Source organism: Callithrix jacchus, chromosome 16 (genome assembly GCF_049354715.1).
Source record: "Callithrix jacchus isolate 240 chromosome 16, calJac240_pri, whole genome shotgun sequence".
NCBI lineage: Eukaryota > Metazoa > Chordata > Mammalia > Primates > Cebidae > Callithrix > Callithrix jacchus.
Window position 1 is genome coordinate 26,294,720 of NC_133517.1, and position 19,980 is coordinate 26,314,699.

Below are 19,980 nucleotides of genomic sequence, written 5' to 3' on the forward strand. Positions count from 1 at the left end.
ATAAGTTAGGTAACTTAAAAGAAATGGATAAATTACTAGACATGTACAACCTAAAAAGACCAAATCACATAGAAATAGAAAATGTGAATAGATCAATAATCAGTTTGGAGATTGAATCAGTAACAAAAAGTCTCCTACAAAGAAAAGGTCAGGACCTGATACCTTCACTGCTAAATTCTACCAAACATTTGAAAACTAATACTAACTCTTCTCAAAGTCTTCCCAAAAAAACAAAGAAGATAAATTTTATTCTTTATTTTTTTGGACAAGGTCTCCTTGTTGCCTATGCTGGAGTGCAGTGGCAGATCATAGCTCACTGCAGCCTGGAACTTTGGGGTTCAAGCAATCTTGCCACCTCAGCCTCAGTCAGCTTCCCAAGTAGTTGGGACTTCAGGTGCATGCTGCCATGCCTGGCTAAGTTTTTGCTTTTTTAGAGACTGGGGTCTTGCTGTTTCCCAGGCATGTCTCCCTCCATTCCTTGGCCTCAAGTGATCCTTCGGCCTCAGTCTCCCAAAGTGCTGAGATTACAGGCATAAGCATGTAGAGATTACTGCATGCAGCTGAGGAAAGCTATTTCAAAACTATTTTTATGAGGCCAGAATTACTCTGATACCAAAGCCAGACAAGCACATTGCTAAAATAAAAAATACAAAATAAAATAAAAAAGATAGCTGGCTAATATCCTTGATAAACACAGAGGCAATAGCTCTAAACAAAATACTAGCAAACCAAATTCAACAACACATTAAAACAATCATCATCATGATTATGTGGGATTTATCCCTGGCATGCAAGGAGGGTTCAAGATATGCTAATCAATAAATTTGATACATCACATTAACAGAATGAAGAGCAAAACCATATGATCATCTCATTACACACAAAAAAGCATTTGACAAAACTCAGCATCTTTTCATAATAAAAAATGTCACCAAATTAGGTATTGAAGGAATGTGCCTCAACACAATAAAGATGATATATGAGAAGCCTACAGCTAACATTATACTCAATGGAGAAAAATTGAAAGTCTCTCCCTCAAGATCTGGAACAAGACAAGAATGCTCATTCTCACCACTTCTGTTTAACATAGTATTGGAAGTCCTTGCTAGAGCAATTAGGCAAGAGAAAGAAAGAAAAAACATCCAAATAGGAAAGAAAGAAGTAAAATTGTCATTGTTTTTTGGCAACATGATCTTCAACAAACTATCTGAAAAAGAAATGAACAGAACAATTTTTCAATAGCTACAAAAAATAAAATGAAATATTTGGGACTAAATTTAATCAAGAAAGTGAAAAACCTGTACATTAAAAATTATAAAATGCTGATGAAAAAAATTGAAGACAAATAAATGAAAAGATATCCCATATTCATGGATTAGAATATTTTAAAAATGTCCATAGTACCCAAAGCAATCTGCAGATTCAATGCAATCCCTATCAAACTTCCAATGTTGTTTTTCACAGAAGCATAAAAAACAATTCTCAAATACAAATGGAAACACAAAAAACCTTGAATAACTGGGGCAATTATGAGCAGAAAGAACAAAGCTGGAGGCATCACATTACCTGATTTCAAACCAGTATTTCAAACTGTACGAAAAAGTGATAGTAGAGTCTGAGAAAGGTGGCAGATAGGAAACAGGGCTAACGTGAAGCTACCACTTAAGTGGACAGAACAGTGTTTGGCAACTCACACTGTGAACTTTCGCTCCAAGAACCACCACCAAAATGTACTAGGAAAACCAAAAGAAATCACAGATCCTTTGAAAGAAGTGGCACACCATGCAAATTCCATGAGACAGGCGAAAAGCTGAGTTTCCAAAGCAAGAGGAGAAAATCTGCCTTTGGATACACATCCCCCACTGGGGTATCTGAAAATCCAAATCATGGGAAAAGGATTTAACCTTACCTAGAGATGATTTAGGGAGCCACATGAAATATAAAAGTAGAAGCAGCAGTGGGAAGAGCCTTGTAGGCGGTCCCAATCTCCAGTCAGAGCCCAGGGAAGCCATCCCTGAGTATATCTCACAGGGACCCTCAGGGAAGGCAGCCAGCGGAATTAGGGACAGGTCACAGGTTGCAAGAAGCTTCCAACTGAAAGTTGTACTAATTTTGACTGGGCATGAATTTTCTCGAGCAGAATTCAAGGAGTGAATGGAAACTGCTGCAGATGCAAGTGAAGGAGCTGCTTCTGACACTGGGGCAGATGGGGAGGGGCAAGTCCTGAAAGCTGTACTTCCTTTCTCAGCAGAGAAGTTTATAGCATGGGGCAAGGTCTGACAATGGTAATGTGGGAGCAAGACTGGCCTAGCCAACTGCTTGGGAGTTGAGTGAGGCCTTTTGCTACCCACTGTCGCCACTTTCCCGATGAACTAGCACACCAAAGGCAGCCATAATACCCTGTGGAACATAACCCCATTGGCCTGAGAACCACTCCCCACACCCCACAGTGGCTCCTCTCAAGGACAGTTTGAGCTCAGACCCACCTAACCTTGCCCTGACCTGACGGTATTTCTCTACCTGCCCTGGTAGCCAAACACAAAAGTATAAAGTCTTAGGAGTTTTATGGTCCTGCATATTACCTGAGAAGCCAGAATACTTACCTGGCCAACTTAAGGCAAGATTATATCTCCCTACTACTGCTGCAGCCAGTGCTCTCTAGAAAATGCCACCTACTGGCTGGAGGCCAACCAAATCAAGCCATTAAAGCAACTCATGACAGAATAACCCTGCTCCCAGGAAAAAGAAAACAGCTAATTACTCTGCCTGCAACATCTGGCAAACCAGGTGTCCTGAGACACCATGTGTCTGTCCATGTGACAACTTCACTGCTAGCATAATCAGCATTTGAGAAAGCCAGCACACTAAACATATCTACAACCAAAGACTCACTGAGTCTACTTCACTCCCCTGCCACCTCCACCAGAGCAAGAGCTGGTATCCACAGCTGAAAGACCCAAAGAGAGATCACATCACAGGACTCTTTGAAGACATTCCCCGGCACCACCTGGAGCCTGGTAGCCCTACTGGGTGGCTAGACCCAGAAAAGCAATAACAATCACTGTAGGCAGGCTCTCAGGAAGCCCCAATCCCTAGGGGAAGGGGGAAAGCATCACATTTAGGGATAAGCTTATGGGACAAAATAATCTGAAGCAGGCCTTGAGTTCCAGAGCTTTCCACTCAAATAGTCTAACCAAATGAGAAGGAACCAGAAAAATAATTCTGGTAATATGACAAAATAGAGTCCTATAAAACTCCCAAAAGATCACACTAGCTCCTCTGCAATGGATCCAAGCCAGGAAGAAATCTCAGAATTGCCAGATAAAGAATTCAGAAGGTTGATTATTAAGCTACTCAGGATGATACCAGAGAAAAGTGAAAACTAAAATAAATTTTAAAAACAGTACAGGATATGGAAGAAAAAGTCTCCAGAGACATAAATATCATAAAGAAAATACAATCACAGCTTCTGGAAATGAAAGCCACACTTAGAGAAATACAAAATACACTGGAAAGTTTCAATAATGGACTAGAACAAGTAGAAGAAAGAATTTCCGAGCTCAAAGACAAAGCTTTCAAATTAACCAAATCAGACAAAGACAAAGAAAAAGGAATTTTAAAAAATGAACCAGCCTCCAAGATATTTGAGATTATGTTAAATGACCAAACCTAAGAATAACTGGTGTTCCTGAGGAAGAAGAGAAATCTAAAGTTTGGAAAATTTATTTGAGGCAATAATTGTGGAAAACTTCCTTGAACCTGCTAGAGATCTAGACATCCAAAGAAGTTCAAAGAACACCTGGGAAGTTCACTGCAAAAGATCATCACTTAGGCACATAGTCATTAGGTTATCTAAAGCCAAGATGAAGGCAAAAAATCTTAAGAGCTGTGAGACAAACATATTATGTAATCTATAAAGTTAAAGGAAAACCTATCAGATTAATAGCAGGTTTCTCAGCAGAAACCCTACAAGCTAGAAGTGATTGGGGTTCTATCTTTATCCCCGAAACAGAATAATTGTCAGTCAAGAGCTTTGTATCCAACAAAACTAAGTTTCATAGGTCAAGAAAAGATAGTCTTTTTTAGACAAACAAATGCTGAGAGGGATTCGCCTCTACCAAGCAAGCTCTACAAGAATTGCTAAAAGGAGTTCTAAATCTTCAAATATACCAAAATAGAACCTCATTAAAGCATAAATCTCACAGGACCTATAAAACAGTAATACAATGAAAGAAAACCAAGATATTTAGGCAACAAATAGAACAGTACCTCACATCTCAATATTAACACCAAATGTAAATGGCCTAAATGCTCCAGGTAAAAGATACAGAATGATGGAATGGATAAAAATCCACCAACCAAGTATCTGCTGTCATAAGGACTCAAATAAACTTAAGTAAAGGGGTGGAAAAGGATATTTCATGCAAATGGGAACCAAAAACAAGCAGGAGTAGCTATTCTTATATCAAACAAAACAGACTTTAAAGGAACAACAGTTTAAAAAGACAAAGAGGGACATTATATAATGATAAAACGGTTAATCCAACAGAAAAATATCACACTCCTAAATATATACGTACCTAATACTGGAGCTCCCAAATGCATAAAACAATTACTACTAAACCTAAGAAATGAGATAGATGGCAACACAATAAGGGTGGGGGACTTCAGTACTCCAGTGACAGCACTAGACAGGTCATCAAGATAGAAGTCAACAAAAAAACAATGAACGTAAAGTATATCGCAGAATAGACTTAACAAATATTTATAGAACATTCTACCCAACAACTGCCGAACAGACATACATTCATCAGCACATGTTCTTTTCATCTGCACATGGAACATTCTCCCAGATAGACCAAAGAATAGGCCACAAAACAAGTATCAGTAAATTGAAAATCAAAATTATATCTCAGACTACAGTGGAATAAAAGTGAAAATTAACTCCAAAAAGAGCACTCAAAATGATGCAAATACATGGAAATTAAATAATCTACTCTTGAATGATCTTTGGGTCAACAATGAAATCAAGATGGAAATTAAAAAATTATTTGAATTGAAAAATAATAGTGCTACAACTTATCAAAACCTCTAAGAAAGTTCATAGCCTTAAATGCCTACATTGAAAAGTCTGAAAGAGCACAAATAGACAGTCTAAGGTCACACCTCAGAAACTAGAGAAACAAGAACAAACCACACCCAAGCCTAGCAGAAGAAAAGAAATACCAAAGATTGGAGCAGAAGTAAATGAAATTGAAACAAACAAACAAAAAATACAAAACATAAATGAAAGCTGTTTTTTTTAAAAGATAAACATCGCTAGACCATTAGTGAGATTAATCAAAGAAAGAAGATCCAAATAAGCTCAATTAGAAATGAAGCATGAGACATTACAACCAATACCACAGAAATACAAAAGGTCATTCAAGGCTACTATTAACACCTTTATGCACACAAACTAGGAAATCTAGAGGAGATGGATAAGTTTCTGGAAATGTACAACCTTCCTTGATTAAATCAGGAAGAAATAGAAACTCTGAACAGACCAATAACAAGTAGTGAAGTTGAAACAGTAGTAAAAAATAATTGCCATATTTATCTGGTTTTCCCAGGGCAAGGCTTATCCATTGCACTCCAGATGCAATGATAAAATATAATGATAAAAATCACCCCTGTGATTTCCCCAAATGTGGGAAGCTCAACTGCATAATTTGTGGTAGTGGGGGACTGCATTCGTGCTTTCCCCTGGCATTTAAAAAAAAAATTGCCAACAAAACAAAGTCAAGGAACAGAAGGATTCACAACTGAATTCTATCAGACATTCCAAGAATTGGTACTAATCTTACTGAAACTATTCTAAAAGAGAGTGAGAGAATTCTATCTAAATCACTCTATAAAGCCAGTATCACCCTAATACCAAAACCAGTAAAGAACATAATCAAAAAAGAAAACTGCAGAACAGTATCTCTGATGAACATAGAGAAATCCTCAACAAAATACTAGCTAACTGAATCCAACAGCATATCAAAAACATAACACATCATGGTCAAGTGGGTTTCACACCAGGGATGCAGGAATGGTTTAACATATACAAATCAATAACTGTAATACATCACATAAACAATTAAACACAAAAATCATATGATCATCTCAATAGATGCAGAAAAGCATCTGACAAAATCCAGGGTTTTCTGATTAAAACCCTCAGCAAGACTGACATAGAAGGGATGCACCTCAAGGTAATAATGAGAATCTATGACAAACCTACAGCCAACATTATACTGAATGGGGAAAAGTTGAAAGCATTTCCCCTGAGAACTAGAACAAAGTAAGGATATCCACCTTCACCACTAATATTCAACATAGTACTGGAAGTCTAGCCAGAGCAATCTGACAAGAGAAATAAATAAAAGGCATCCAAGGCAGTAAAGAGGAATTCAAACTGTTGCTGTTTGCTGATATGATCATATCCCTAGAAAACCTTAAAGGCTCATCCAAAAAGCTCCTAGATCTGATAATGAATTCAGTAAAATCTCAGGATACAAAATCAATTGCACAAACCAGTAGTACTGCTATACACCAACAGTGGCCAAGCTGAGAATCATATTAAGAACTGAATCCATTTTACAACGGCTGCAAAACAAACAATCAAACCCCCCAGACTTAGGAATACACCTAACCAAGGAGGTAAAAGATTGCTACAAGGAAAACTACAAAACACTGCTGAAAGGAATCATGGATGACACAAACAGAAACACATTTTATGCTCATGGATGGGTAGAATCAATATTGGGAAAATGACCATACTGCCAAAAGCAATCTACAGATTCAATGCAATTCCCATCAAAATACCATCATCATTCTTCACAGAACTAGAAAAAACAATCCTAAAATTCATATGGATCCATAAAAAGAGCTCACATAGCCAAAGCAAGACTAAGTAAAAATAACAAATCTGGAGGTATCACATTACCTGATTTCAAACTATATTACAAGGCTACAGTTACCAAAACAGCAAGGTAGCAGTATTATAATAGGCACACAGACCAGTGGAACAGAATAGAGAACCCAGAAATAAAGCCAGATACTTACAGCCAACTGATCTTAAAGCAAATAAAAACATTAAGTGGGGAAAGGACACCTATTCAACAAATGGTGCTGGGATGATTGGCAAGCCACATGTATAAGAATGAAACTGGATCCCCATCTCTCACCTTATACAAAAATCAACTCAAGAGGGATCAAAGACTTAAATCTAAGACCTGACACCATACACATTCTAGAGGATAACATCAGAAAATCTCTTCTAGACATTGGCTTAGCAAAGAGTTCATGACTAAGAACCCAGAAGCAAATGCAACAAAGCAAAAATTAGATGGGACCTAATTAAAGTAAAAAGCTTCTGCACAACAACAACAAATAATAATAATCAGCAGAGTAAACAGACAACCCACAGAGTGGGAGAAAATATTCACAAACTATGGTTCCAACAAAGGACTAATAACCAGATCTACAAGGAATTCAAACAAATCAGCAGGAAAAAGATAATCCCATCAAAAAGTGGGCAAAGGATGTGAATATAAAATTCTCAGATTTTAATTTTTTTCATGTTTATTGGCTATTCATCTATCTTCTTCTCAAGAAAAGTATATGAATAGTGAATAAACATGAAAACATCCTGACATCACTGATTATCAGGGAAATGCAAATTAAAACCACGATGAGATACTATCTTACTCCTGCAAGAATGGCCATAATTGAAAATTAAAGAAAATAAATGTTGGCATGGATATTGTGAAAAGGGAACTTTTACACTGCTGGTGGGAATGTAAACTAGTATAACCACTATGGAAAACAGTATGGAAGTTCCGTAAAAAACTAAAAGTACAACTACCATTTGCTCTAGCAATCCTACTACTGGGTATCTACCGAGAGGAAAAGAAATCATTATATGAAAAAGACACTTGCACATGCATGTTTATAGCAGCATAATTTGCAATTGCAAAAACACAGAACCAGCCTAAATACTCATCAACCAACACATAGATAAGGAAAATATATTTATATGTTGGAATACTACTCTGCCATGAAAACGAATAAAATAATGGCATTTGCAGCAACCTGGATGGAGCTGGAGACCGTTTTTCTAAGTGAAGTAACTCAGGAATGGAAAACCAAATATTGTATGTTCTCACTTATAAGTGGGAGATAAACTATGAGGATGCACAGGCATATGACATAATGGACTTTGGGGATTTTGGGGGAAGGATGGGAGGGGGGTGAGGGATAAAAGACTACACACTGGGCACACTGTACACTACTCATGTGGGAAGTGCACCAAAATTTCAGAAATCACCACTAAAGAACTTATCTGGTTGGGTGCGGTGGCTCATGCCTGTAATCCCAGCACTTTGGGAGGCTGAGGCAGGCGGATCACAGGTCAGGAGTTCGAGACCAGCCTGGCCAACATGGTGAAACCCCATCTCTACTAAAAATACAAAAAATTAGCTGGGCATGATGGCAGGCACCTGCAATCCCAGCTACTCAGGAGGCTGAGACAGGAGAATCACTTGTACCAGGAGGTGGAAGTTGCAGTGAGCCAAGACTATGCCACTGCACTCTAGCCTGGGCAACAGAGCAAGACTCCGCTTCCACACACACACACACACACACACACACACACACACACACACAAACACACACAAACTTATCCATGTAACCCAAAACTATTGAAAAAAAAAGTGTTAGTAAACACATTTGTAATCCCAGCACTTTGAGAGACTGAGGCAGGAGCATTACTCAAGAGCAGCAGTTTGGTACCAGCTTGGGCAATACGGTGAGACCCCTGGCTTCCTGTGTATATATTAAAAAAAAAAAGTTAGCATCGTACTTGCAAAAAAAAAAAAAAATACATACGAAACAGAGTAGAGAGCCCATAAATGAACCCAGGTATGCTCATGGTCAATTGCTTTTCCACAAAGGTGCTAAGAATATACAATGGGAAAAGAATATTCCTTTCAATAAAAGGTGCTAGGAAAACTAGATACCCACATGCAGAATGAAATTGGACCTGTGTCTTACACTATATGCAAAAATCAACTCAAAATAGATTAAGGACTTAAATGTAACTACTAAAAGACATATAATGGAAAAACTGCCATTTGAAACCACAATGTGATGTCATCTCACACCTGTCACAATGGCTATAATGACAAAGACAAAAGATAACAAATGTTGGCAAGGATATGGAGAAAGGGAAACCCTTATACACTGTTAAGAATGTAAATTAATCCAGCCGTTAAGGGAAACCGTATTGAGGTTCTCCAAAAAGCTAAAATAGAATTACCATATGATCCAGCAATCCACATCTGGGATTCGACCCCAAGATTTGAAATCAGTGTTTTGAAGAGATGTTTGTAGCCCTGTGTTCACTCTAGCACTATGTTCACAATAGCCAAGTTATGGAATCAACCTAAGGTCTATCAGCATATGAATGGCTAAAGAAAATGTGGAAATGCAGTATATACACATATAGAATACTACTCAGCTTTTAAAAAGGACATTCTGTCTTTTGTGACAACATGGATGAAACTGGAGAACATTATGCTAAGTAAACCAGGCACGAAAAGACAAATATGGCACACATACTAACTCATAGGTGGAATCTAAAACAAACTCACAGAGTGTAGATGATGGGTACAAAGGCTGGGGGCTGAGGGGCATGGGGAGATGATGGTCGGAGGGGACAACATATGACAAGGGATTTCTTCTTAGTTCCATGGCACAGCAATTGTATTCACTACATTCTATATGGTGAATATAGTTAATAGTATTATACATTTCAAAACTAAGTAAATTTAAATGTTCTCATCACAAAAAATGTTAAGTATTTAAGGTGATGGATGTTAACTAGCTTAATTATTCCATATTATACTTATAACACCACTTTGTACTCCCACATACAATTATAAATTGTCAATTTAAAGTAGAAAAAAAACGCAGAAAAGAGGCCTTTTGTGGTGGGAAAGACTAAATCCCAGAATGGCAAAGCAACTAATTCATGGTCCCCAGGGTTTAAGACAGAGCCACGGGCCTTGTCCAGGTACAGATCCCTACAGGATTCCCATCAGGCTTCAAGGCTCAACTTGAGTCCAGATGACAGTGACAAGTTCTGCAGGATCTGGAAGCCAGTACACTTTCCTCAGCACATTTGCAAGCAGGGTGTAGAGCTCATAATTTACAACCATACCTGTGTGTATACATGCTTGTGTGTATATATGAGCCCCTGATAACTACGTATCAAGGGCTTTTTTCTTTGCCTAAACACAGTGTATGCTTTAGAACACAAAGTGCTAGTAAGTAATTTGATGAACACAAGATTCTACAGGCAAATAAGGTGGGAAACACTGCATATTATAGCCTCACTGCCAACATTCTTGGTGCACCAGGAAACACATTTGCATATTAAGAAATGAATGATTCCATAATAAAGAGATACCTTTAGGTTAGTTTAATCCAGTGATTACTGGATTAATCTGGTTATGATCACATATCTTCCCAGCAGTACTCGCCATTATTCTGTGGAACAAATCTGCTTATTTGCAGATGTACACACTTTTGAAAAGGGTTATTCTGAATGTCTAAAAAGTGTTTTAAACATGGTACATTTTAATGAGGTTATATACCAAAATAGCATAAACACCAACAATGATAGAAACATCCAGGATGCAACTTGTGAAAGTAAAAATTTTTATTTTGATTGATTTCTCAAGGTATAGTTCATTATAATGCCAGTTTTTAATGGCAAAAATTTGGTTCCACTGAAACTCCATAATGCTACAGAGAGCTACTACTTTTTCCAGGAAGTAGGTAAACAGCTGGAAAGAAAAAGGACAACTTCCTAGCAGCATGGCAACTTAAACTGCAGATCTAATAGGTCTGCAACTTTTACACTAAGAATGGCACAAACAGCTGGTGACAGAAGTGAGAAATGGGGAACCAGATGTGAACACCGAAAGGAACAATATATATACTGTCAATACAATGAATAAACCAAATGTAGCTATAAGGATCTTAAAAGATAATTATAGAAAAGGGAACCAAATATTTTACTCAAATGCTTTTTAGAGCCTTTCTGTAGAGATACAAATATATATATTTTTTTATCCAAAAATATGTTTTATACAGATAAATGTTTCTCAATTAAAGATGGGACCAAAGCTATAGGTATAACATAAAGCACATTGTCTTTTGTAAGACTATCCACCTGAATTTTCAATTTCTTTAAAGTGAGTGCATTAGATGTTTCCAAATATAATTACCTGACATTCTTTTTATAGCTAAAAATCAAGTAGGCATTATGTCTTGAAAGGGTTTGCAGGTTAAACTTTTCTAAGATGCTGTGCATATTAAACTTATGAGCCCCATTAAGAATCATTATTAATAAACATATCAAAAAGGGCTATGTAAGTCAGATCTTCCTGTTCATAGTAAATATTTTCATTTCCAGTTTACAAGTATTGAAAATGCACAAGAAAGATTTTACTTCACAAGTACTTTTATGTTAACAATATACTTTGATTTAATATGTATGTCAATAAAACTCCACATGTTGCAACCATTAGTATGTTTTTGTTTTAAAAATGGGGATGTAATACTAATAATCACTACCTATAAAGCACACAATTGTTTTGGTGATGTTACAAATCTTTTTTTCCAGGTGTAAAGGCTACAAAAATTCCTAAAAATTAGAGAACACTGAAAACATATTAAAGTTTGACATCCAACATATTAAAGTTTGACATCCAGCATATTAAAGTTTGACATCCAACTTTATAGTATTTCCGATTTACCCTGAAAGATAACTTAAAAAATATGGCCTTCTTAGAACAGGCCACTCAGCTATTATAAAAAATTGGTGACAGCAAGAAATTGTATCACGATATGTGGTATTTTTGTAAATAGTTTTGTCTCCAAATCATTAGAAAAATGTTCAAAAATAAAAACAGAATAAAATATGGTGGTGGTCCCTAAACTATTTTGAAGGCAGGTAGCTTAGTCTAAGCTAAAATATTTTTTTTTCAGTCATAGCAATCATCCTCCCCTCAAATGCCCTTTAAAAAAATGCATGAAACAATACAATAGCAAAAATCAAAGAGCACAAACTGTATTTTCAAGAACAGAAAAGTCTCTAATGCTGAAAGATATAGTAGAAAGCAGATTTCTTTGGGGACATTAATCAATTAGTTTATAATTCATTATGAAGATTTCTCTTTTCTATTCCGGGGAGAGTCTGCTACATTTGAAGTTAATGTTCCATTTACACCATTTTCTGCAAAAAGAAAAGAATCTGTGTTACTTTCTTTTATAAATAAATGCAAGTAATCTTTATACGTAAAGATACCTTTAGAAAAGAAAATGTAGAATCCAATATATACTCAGGTGAAATTTATATACCAGTATTTAACCAATCATAAAACCTTGCAACGTGTTTAACACATGAACTGAAAGTAGCAAATTAAAAGAAACTACTCTTAAAAGCAGAAAAAAGTGATAAGGCATAAAACTGTTTAAAAAGTTGCAAGAATTTAAAAATAGTATTCGAGAGAAATATCTTCTGTAAAAATAAAGAAACTTTTCACATTTGACAGTAAAGTCCTTGGGGATATTTGTTTACAACACACTAAAGTTGGTGTCTGAGGATAATTCCTATGTGGAGTGTGTACTATGGCTTTCTTTTTATTTATTTATGTTATTGTTTTTTGAGACAGGGTCTCATTCTGTCACCAAGGCTGGAGTGCAGAGGCACAATCATGGCTCAATGCAGTCTTGAACTCCTGGGCACAAGTGATGCTCCCACCTCAGCCTCCCAAACAGCTGTGACTACAGGCGTGAGCCACCATACCTGGCTAATGTAATGGCCTTCTTCAAGCTATGATGGAGTAACAAATGTCTGACTGACTCTCTCTCCAAAAATATACAAGTTGCATATAGAAATGGATGTCTGAGGTGGGGCTGGCTTGTGCCTATAATCCTAGCACAAGTGGAATCCCAGCACAAATATCATTGAACTGAATGGTAATGAAAAAGACACAGAAACCTGTGAAATACAGACTGGGCACAGTGGCTCATGCCTGGAATCCCAACACTTTGGGAAGTTGAGGTGGGTAGATTACCTGATGTCAGGAGTTTGAGACTTGCCTGGCCAACATGGTGAAACTCCATCTCTACTAAAAATACAAAAATTAGCCGGGTGTGGTAGCAGCTGCCAGGAGTGGGGAGAGACCAGGCAGTGGAAGCAGGCACTTCTAAGCCTGCAGAGGCAGTAGGGCTTCCCAGGCCCTCAAGAGCACAGTGATGCATAGGTCCACAGCTGTGGCTGGGTGGCTGCAGATGCAGCCATTAGCGTGGCATCTGACAGGCGCTACTTGGGAGATTGAGGCGGGAGAATCACTTTAGCCTGGGAGGCGAAGGTTGCAGTGAGCCAAGATCACGCTACTGCACTCCAGCCTAGGCAATAGACCTATACTCCATCTCAGTAACAACAACAAAACTTATGAAATGCAGTTAAAGCAGTGTTGAAAAGTAAGTTTACCCTTAACTGAATGTAATTCACAAGAGATACAAATCAGTGCTCCAAAAATCCATCTCAAGAAGGTAAATCACAAACAAAACTGCAAATTCAACCCAATAAAAAGGAAGCAAGAATAGAAATCAACGATCCAGAAAAAATACAACTAGGAAAATCAACACAAAAAGACAAATGTTGGTTTTGACTAAAGGAAGAAAAGATAAAAGGCTTAAGTTACTAACATACACAATGAAAAACAGAATCACTGATTTACAGGCATTAACAGGATAACAAAGTTTATATGAATAATTTTATGCTAATATATTTGCAAATTTATATGAACTAGACAAATTTCTTAAAAAACACAATTCACCAAGAGAAACAACTAAGAAACACAAAATGTGAATAATAATATCTTACAGGGTCTCACTCTGTTATCTACGCTGGAGTGCAGTGACATGATCTCTACTCACTGCAGCCTCCACCTCTCAGTGATGGCAGCGGAAGCCCATATGGAGTGGCTGCTACCTTGACATTGGCTGCAGTGGGAGAGGTGTGACCAGGGCTGCACGCTCCACATAGCTGACAGAAGCCCTGTCCCCTTCTGAGTTGGAGGAGTGGGAACCCTGCACTCCTGGGTGCAGCTGCAGCCACCCAGCCACAGCTGTGGACCTATGCATCACTGTGCTCTTGAGGGCCTGGGAAGCCCCACTGCCTCTGCAGGCTTAGAAGTGCCTGCTTCCACTGCCTGGTCTCTCCCCACTCCTGGCATCTGCTACTATTTTGGGGTGATGTTGAGACTGACCCTGGGATTGGAGCAACTCCCTGACATGCCAGCTCCCTGCTGCCTTGGCCCTGTCAGGACTTTGGGTGCTGATGAGCATGAGAGGTAGTCCAAAGGGGGCTGACAGCAGCTGGGCACGGGCCTGCAGGCATCCCTCAGCATGACCAGCTTAGGCACCATGAATGGCAGGTTGATGGCTGGAGGAGGCAGACAGGTTTCTGGGCAGAAAGGGGTGGGTCCTTGGTGAAGCCCCCCTCTTCAAGCCAGGGATGGCCTGAAGCCTGGGGGCCAGGCCACTAGTTCAATGGACTGGAGTGAGAACTTAGGCTCGCCCATGGACCAATCAGCATGCACTTCCTCCCCTCAGAAGCTCATAAAAATCCTGGACTCAGCCAGACTTGGGTAGATGATGAGAAAACCTGCTGGTGGATGGGAGCTAACCACTCCAGGTCTATTGTCTGCTGAGGGCTGCACAGATGACGGGACGACCTACCTGTGGAAAGGAGCTACCCATTTCAGATCTCCTGAGAACTGTGCTGCCTCTCAATGAAGCTCCTCTCTGCCTTGCTTACCCTCTAGTTATCTGCATACATCATTCTTCCTAGATGCAGAACAAGAACTTGGGAACTGCTAAATGGCAGGACCTGCTAAAGAGCTGTAGTGCAAACAAGGCTGCAACATGCCCCGCTGCTTGCCATGTTGTGGGCAATGAGAAAGAGAAAAGAGCTGTGGTCCTTTGGGGAGCCCAGACCTAAGGACTCCCTAAGCCAGGGCTGTGACACCCTCTTTGGGGTTCTGCAATTCTGGGCATTTCCAAGCTCTGGGGGGTGCCACCACGTTCCCCTTGTCCAGACATGGGTGCCCACCGAAGTCCTATGCTATACATCTGGTCCAGCTGCAGCCTCGCACAGAGCCAGCACCTGTGCCAGTGCCTAGAGCTGCCTGCCCCGCCACAGCAGCCAGTGTGCCTGGCTGTGAGCAGTGGCTGGACCCTGCGTGCACCTGCTCACACACACCTTGTTGCTCCATGCCTGGCTCACACTTGGCAGGTGTAGTATCTGGGTCGGTAGAGCAAGCCAAGTGTCGCCTGTCAGACAAAGTGGGTGGTATGAGCCCAGCAGGCATGAGCAATACTAAGGCAGAAAGCACTGCCTGCCACAGGTTTCCAGCTGGCGAAGTGACACCCCAAGGGTGACAACGGGATCAAGGGATCTGCCCGCCTCGGCCTCCCGAGTATTGGGACTACAGGAGTGCACCACCATGCCTGGCTCGTTTTTGTGTTTTTTGTACAGACAGAGTTTCACCATGTTGCCTGGGCTAGTCTTGAACTCCTGGGCTCAAGTGATCCACCCACCTCAGCCTCCCAAAATGCTGGAATTATAGGTGTAGCACACAGTGCCCAGCCAATTGGTTGAGTCTGGTGGGAAGACTACTTGAGTGTAGGAGTTTGAGACCACCCTGGGTGACATGGTGAAATCCCACCTCTATAAAAAAACACAAAAACTAGTGGTGTGGTGACATGTGCCTATAGCCCCAGCTATTCAGGAGGTTGAGGTGGCAGGATCACTTGAGCCCAGAAAGTTGAGGCTGCAGTGAGCCAAGATTGTGCCATTGCACTCCAGCCTGGGCAACAGAGTGAGATCCTGTTTTGGGAAATAAAAGACTCTAGGTCAGATGGTCAGTTGGTGAACACTTCCAAACACTTAAATAAGAAATAATGCTGATATTACACAAAAGACAAATCCACCCAACACTTTCTATAAAGCCAACATAACCTTGATGCCAAAACCTGATATATTACAAAAAAGAGCTAATACAGGCTGATCTATTACATGACTAAAATGTAAAAACCCTAATGAAATATTAAAAAAGGGATTTCAGCAAAAGCAATACACAGGGGTCTCCCCTTATTTGCAGCATTGCTTTCCATGGTTTCAGTTATCCACAGTCATCCATGGTCTGAAAATAGGTAAGTACTATATAATATTTTGGGAAAGAAAAATACCACATCCACATAACTTTTGCTACAATATGCTGCTATATGTGACCATTTATAAACAAAATTTTATCATTGCTATATTAGGAGAAAATATAGTATATGCAGTCATAAATCACTTAACAAGCTATGTTCTAAGAAATCTGTCAGGCAATTTCACCATTTATAAACATCACAGAATGTACTTCCACAAATCTAGATGGTAGAGCCTACTCCACACCTAGGCTACATGGTATGCCTATTGCTCCTAGGCTAAAAACCTATACAGCATATTTCTGTATGGAATACTGTAGGAAACTGTAACACAGGGGTAAGTATTTACTTATCTAAACATAAAAATGGTACAGCAGAAATACAGTGTTATAATCTTATGGGACCAGTGTCATAAATGAGTCATATAGGCACATATGCTGTATAGCTGTTGACTAAAATGTCATTATTTACCAGGTGACTGTACAGTCTGACACTACCCCTGGTTTCAGGGATCCAGTGAGGGTTTTGGAACGTATTCCCCAAGGATAAAGGGAGACTATTTTATTATCATCACCAACTTGGATTCATGTCAGAAATGCAAAATTATTTTAACACTGATAGTCAATGCAATTCACAACATTAATAGAAAAAAGAAACTCTTGTGACTAACTAAATGTTGCAGAAAAATTATTTCTTAACTTCCACAAGTCATAGACAAAAACTCTTAGTAAATGAAGCACAGAAGAGAACTGAATAAAGGACATCTACAAAACATTCTTAATAATGAAATACTGAAAGGTCTCCTTCTTACATGAGGAACAAGAGCATTCATTTCTTGTATTCAACATTATGGTATAGACCTACCTAGCATTATACAGGAAGAAAATGAAAAGGTATAATATTTGTAGATGATATAACTGTATATTTTAGTGTAAACTTTAGAATAAATAAATCAGAAAGATTTCTCAATATATGGATAGTACAAAATGAATGGCATTACTACATAACAAACAGTTAAAACTGCTTTTCAAAAAGCATATGTGCTGGCCGGGTGCGGTGGCTCACGCCTATAATCCCAGCACTTTGGGAGGCCAAGGCGGGTGGATCACGAGGTCAAGAGATCAAGACCATCCTGGTCAACAAGGTGAAACCCCATCTCTACTAAAAATACAAAAATTAGCTGGGCGTGGTGGTGCACGCCTGTAGTCCCAGCTACTCAGGGGGCTGAGGCAGGAGAATTGCCTGAACCCAGGAGGCGGAGGTTGCGGTGAGCCGAGATCGTGCCATTGCACTCCAGTCTGGGTAACAGCAGTGAAACTCTGTCTCAAAAAAAAAAATTAAATAAACAAATAGGCCAGACGCGGTGGCTCAAGCCTGTAATCCCAGCACTTTGGGAGGGCGAGGTGGGTGGATCACGAGGTCAACAGATTGAGACCATCCTAGTCAATATGGTGAAACCCCGTCTCTACTAAAAATACAAAAATTAGCTGGGCATGGTGGCGTGTGCCTGTAATCCCAGCTACTCAGGAGGCTGAGGCAGGAGAATTGCCTGAACCCAGGAGGCGGAGGTTGCCATGAGCCGAGATCGCGCCATTGCACTCCAGGCTGGGTAACAAGAGCGAAACTCTGTCTCAAAATAAATAAATAAATAAATAAATAAATAAATAAAAAAAAAAGGCATATGTATATTAGCTTAAAGAAGAAAATATCTGAGAATAAATTTAATGAAACATATGAGATCCCTATCCAGAAACCTATAAAATACATCCTTCAAGAACTCTTCAAGAACTCTTCCATTGCTTCTTGCTTTTTGGCTAAGATCAAGTGAAGAACTCTTCCAAAAAACAGAAAAGGAAAAAAAGCACTCCCCAATTCATTCTATGAAGCCAATATTATCTTGATACTAAAACTAGGCAAGGATGTTGCATGACAAATATACACAAATATATCCTTTATAAATGTAGATACAAAAAACCTCAACAAAATACTTGTAAATGAAATGTGTGAAGAGATAAAAAGGATCACACAACATAAAAAAGTGAAATTTATCCCACGAATGCAACATTGGTTTAACATCTGAAAATCAATATAATCTATAATACTAACAGGAAAAAAATAACAAAACCCCACAAGGTTATCTAAATAGATGCAGGAAAAAAAGCAACTGACAAAATCTAACAACCTTCCATGATAAAAACACAAATAAACTAGGAATCAGAGGGAAACTTCCTCAACCTGATAAAGGTCATTTATGAAAAACCCATAGCTAACATCATATTTAATGGTAAAAGACTGGATGAATGCCTATTCCCGCTAAGATGAAAAACGACAAGGATGTCTGCTCTCATCATTTCTATTCAACACTTGTTGTGAAGGTTGTAGACAGGGCAATTTGGCAAAAAAACACAATAGAAAGCATCCAGATTGCCCCACCACCACCAACACACACACACACACACACACACACACACACACACACACACACACACACACACAGAGTATTGGAATAAATAAATTCGGTAAGGTTGCAGGATACAAGATCAATATACAAAGTGAATTGTATTTCATATATACTGGCAATGAAGAATCTGAAAATGGAATTAAGAAGACAGTTCTATTTTTACAACAGCATCAAGAATAAAATAGAAATTTAATGAACCGTAAAATACACACACTGATAACTATAACTGAAAGAGATTAAAGATCTAAATAAATAGCCATTCATGTTCATATTCTGCAAAGCAACTTACAGATTAAAGGTAATCCATACCAAAATCCCAGCTGGCTTTTTTTTTTTTTTTTTTTGAGTCGGAGTTTTGCTGTTGTTACCCAGACTGGAGTGCAATGGCATGATCTTGGCTGACTGCGGCCTCCGCCTTCTGGGTTCAAGCAATTCTCCTGCCTCAGCCTCCTGAGTAGCTGGGACTACAGGCGTGCACCACCTCGCCCAGCTAATTTTTGTATTTTTAGTAGAGACAGGGTTTCACCTTGTTGACCAGGATGGTCTTGATCTCTTGACCTCGTGATCCACCCGCCTCGGCCTCCCAAAGTGCTGGGATTAGAGGCATGAGCCACCTGCGCCCGGCCCCCAGCTGGCTTTTTACAGAAACTGACAAACTCATTCTAAAATGCATATTAAAATGGCTGGGCAAGATGGCATGTTCCTGTAGTTTCAGCTACTTGGGAGGCTGAGATGGGAGAATCCCTTGAGCCCAGGAGTTCAAGTCTACCCTGGGCAACATAGCAAGATTGTTTACTTAAATCAAAATTCATATGGAAAAGCAAGAGACTCAGAATAACAAAAACATGAAAAAGAACAACATTGGGGACTCACATTACCTGCTTTCAAAACTTACTACAGAGCTACAGGAATCAAGATAGTGTGGTACTGGAACAAGAACTGACATACAAAGAAATGCAATAGAATTCACGATCTATAAATAAACTTTTCTTAAAAGTGATTTTTGACAAGGCTAGCAAGACAGTTCAGTAGTGAAGAAGTCTTCTTAACAAATGGCACAGGGACAACTGAAGGTCAAGATGCAAAGCTATGAGTGTAAAACAGTATAACCACTTCAAAGAACAGTTTGGCAGTTCCCTTAAAATGTTAAACATAGTTACCATACGATTCAGAGATTCCACTCCTATGTATGCACC

General features: G+C 39.1%; 1 protein-coding gene and 1 non-coding gene across 2 annotated transcripts in view; one reads left to right on the forward strand and one right to left on the reverse strand.

Moving 5' to 3' along the window:
* The first annotated feature begins 5,591 nt into the window (after positions 1 to 5,591).
* LOC118148733 (U1 spliceosomal RNA) lies at positions 5,592 to 5,748 on the forward strand. Its single transcript, XR_004735643.1, has one exon. It is a non-coding gene; the product is annotated as a U1 spliceosomal RNA (small nuclear RNA).
* Positions 5,749 to 10,732: 4,984 nt separating this feature from the next.
* The window catches only part of TRAM1 (translocation associated membrane protein 1), a 34,144-nt gene continuing 24,896 nt past the window's right edge, over positions 10,733 to 19,980 (reverse strand). The window contains exon 11 of the mRNA XM_002759007.6: positions 10,733 to 12,331. Within this exon, the coding sequence (XP_002759053.1) occupies positions 12,258 to 12,331 (74 nt within the window). The 3' untranslated portion in view covers positions 10,733 to 12,257. The remainder of the gene's footprint in view (positions 12,332 to 19,980) is intronic.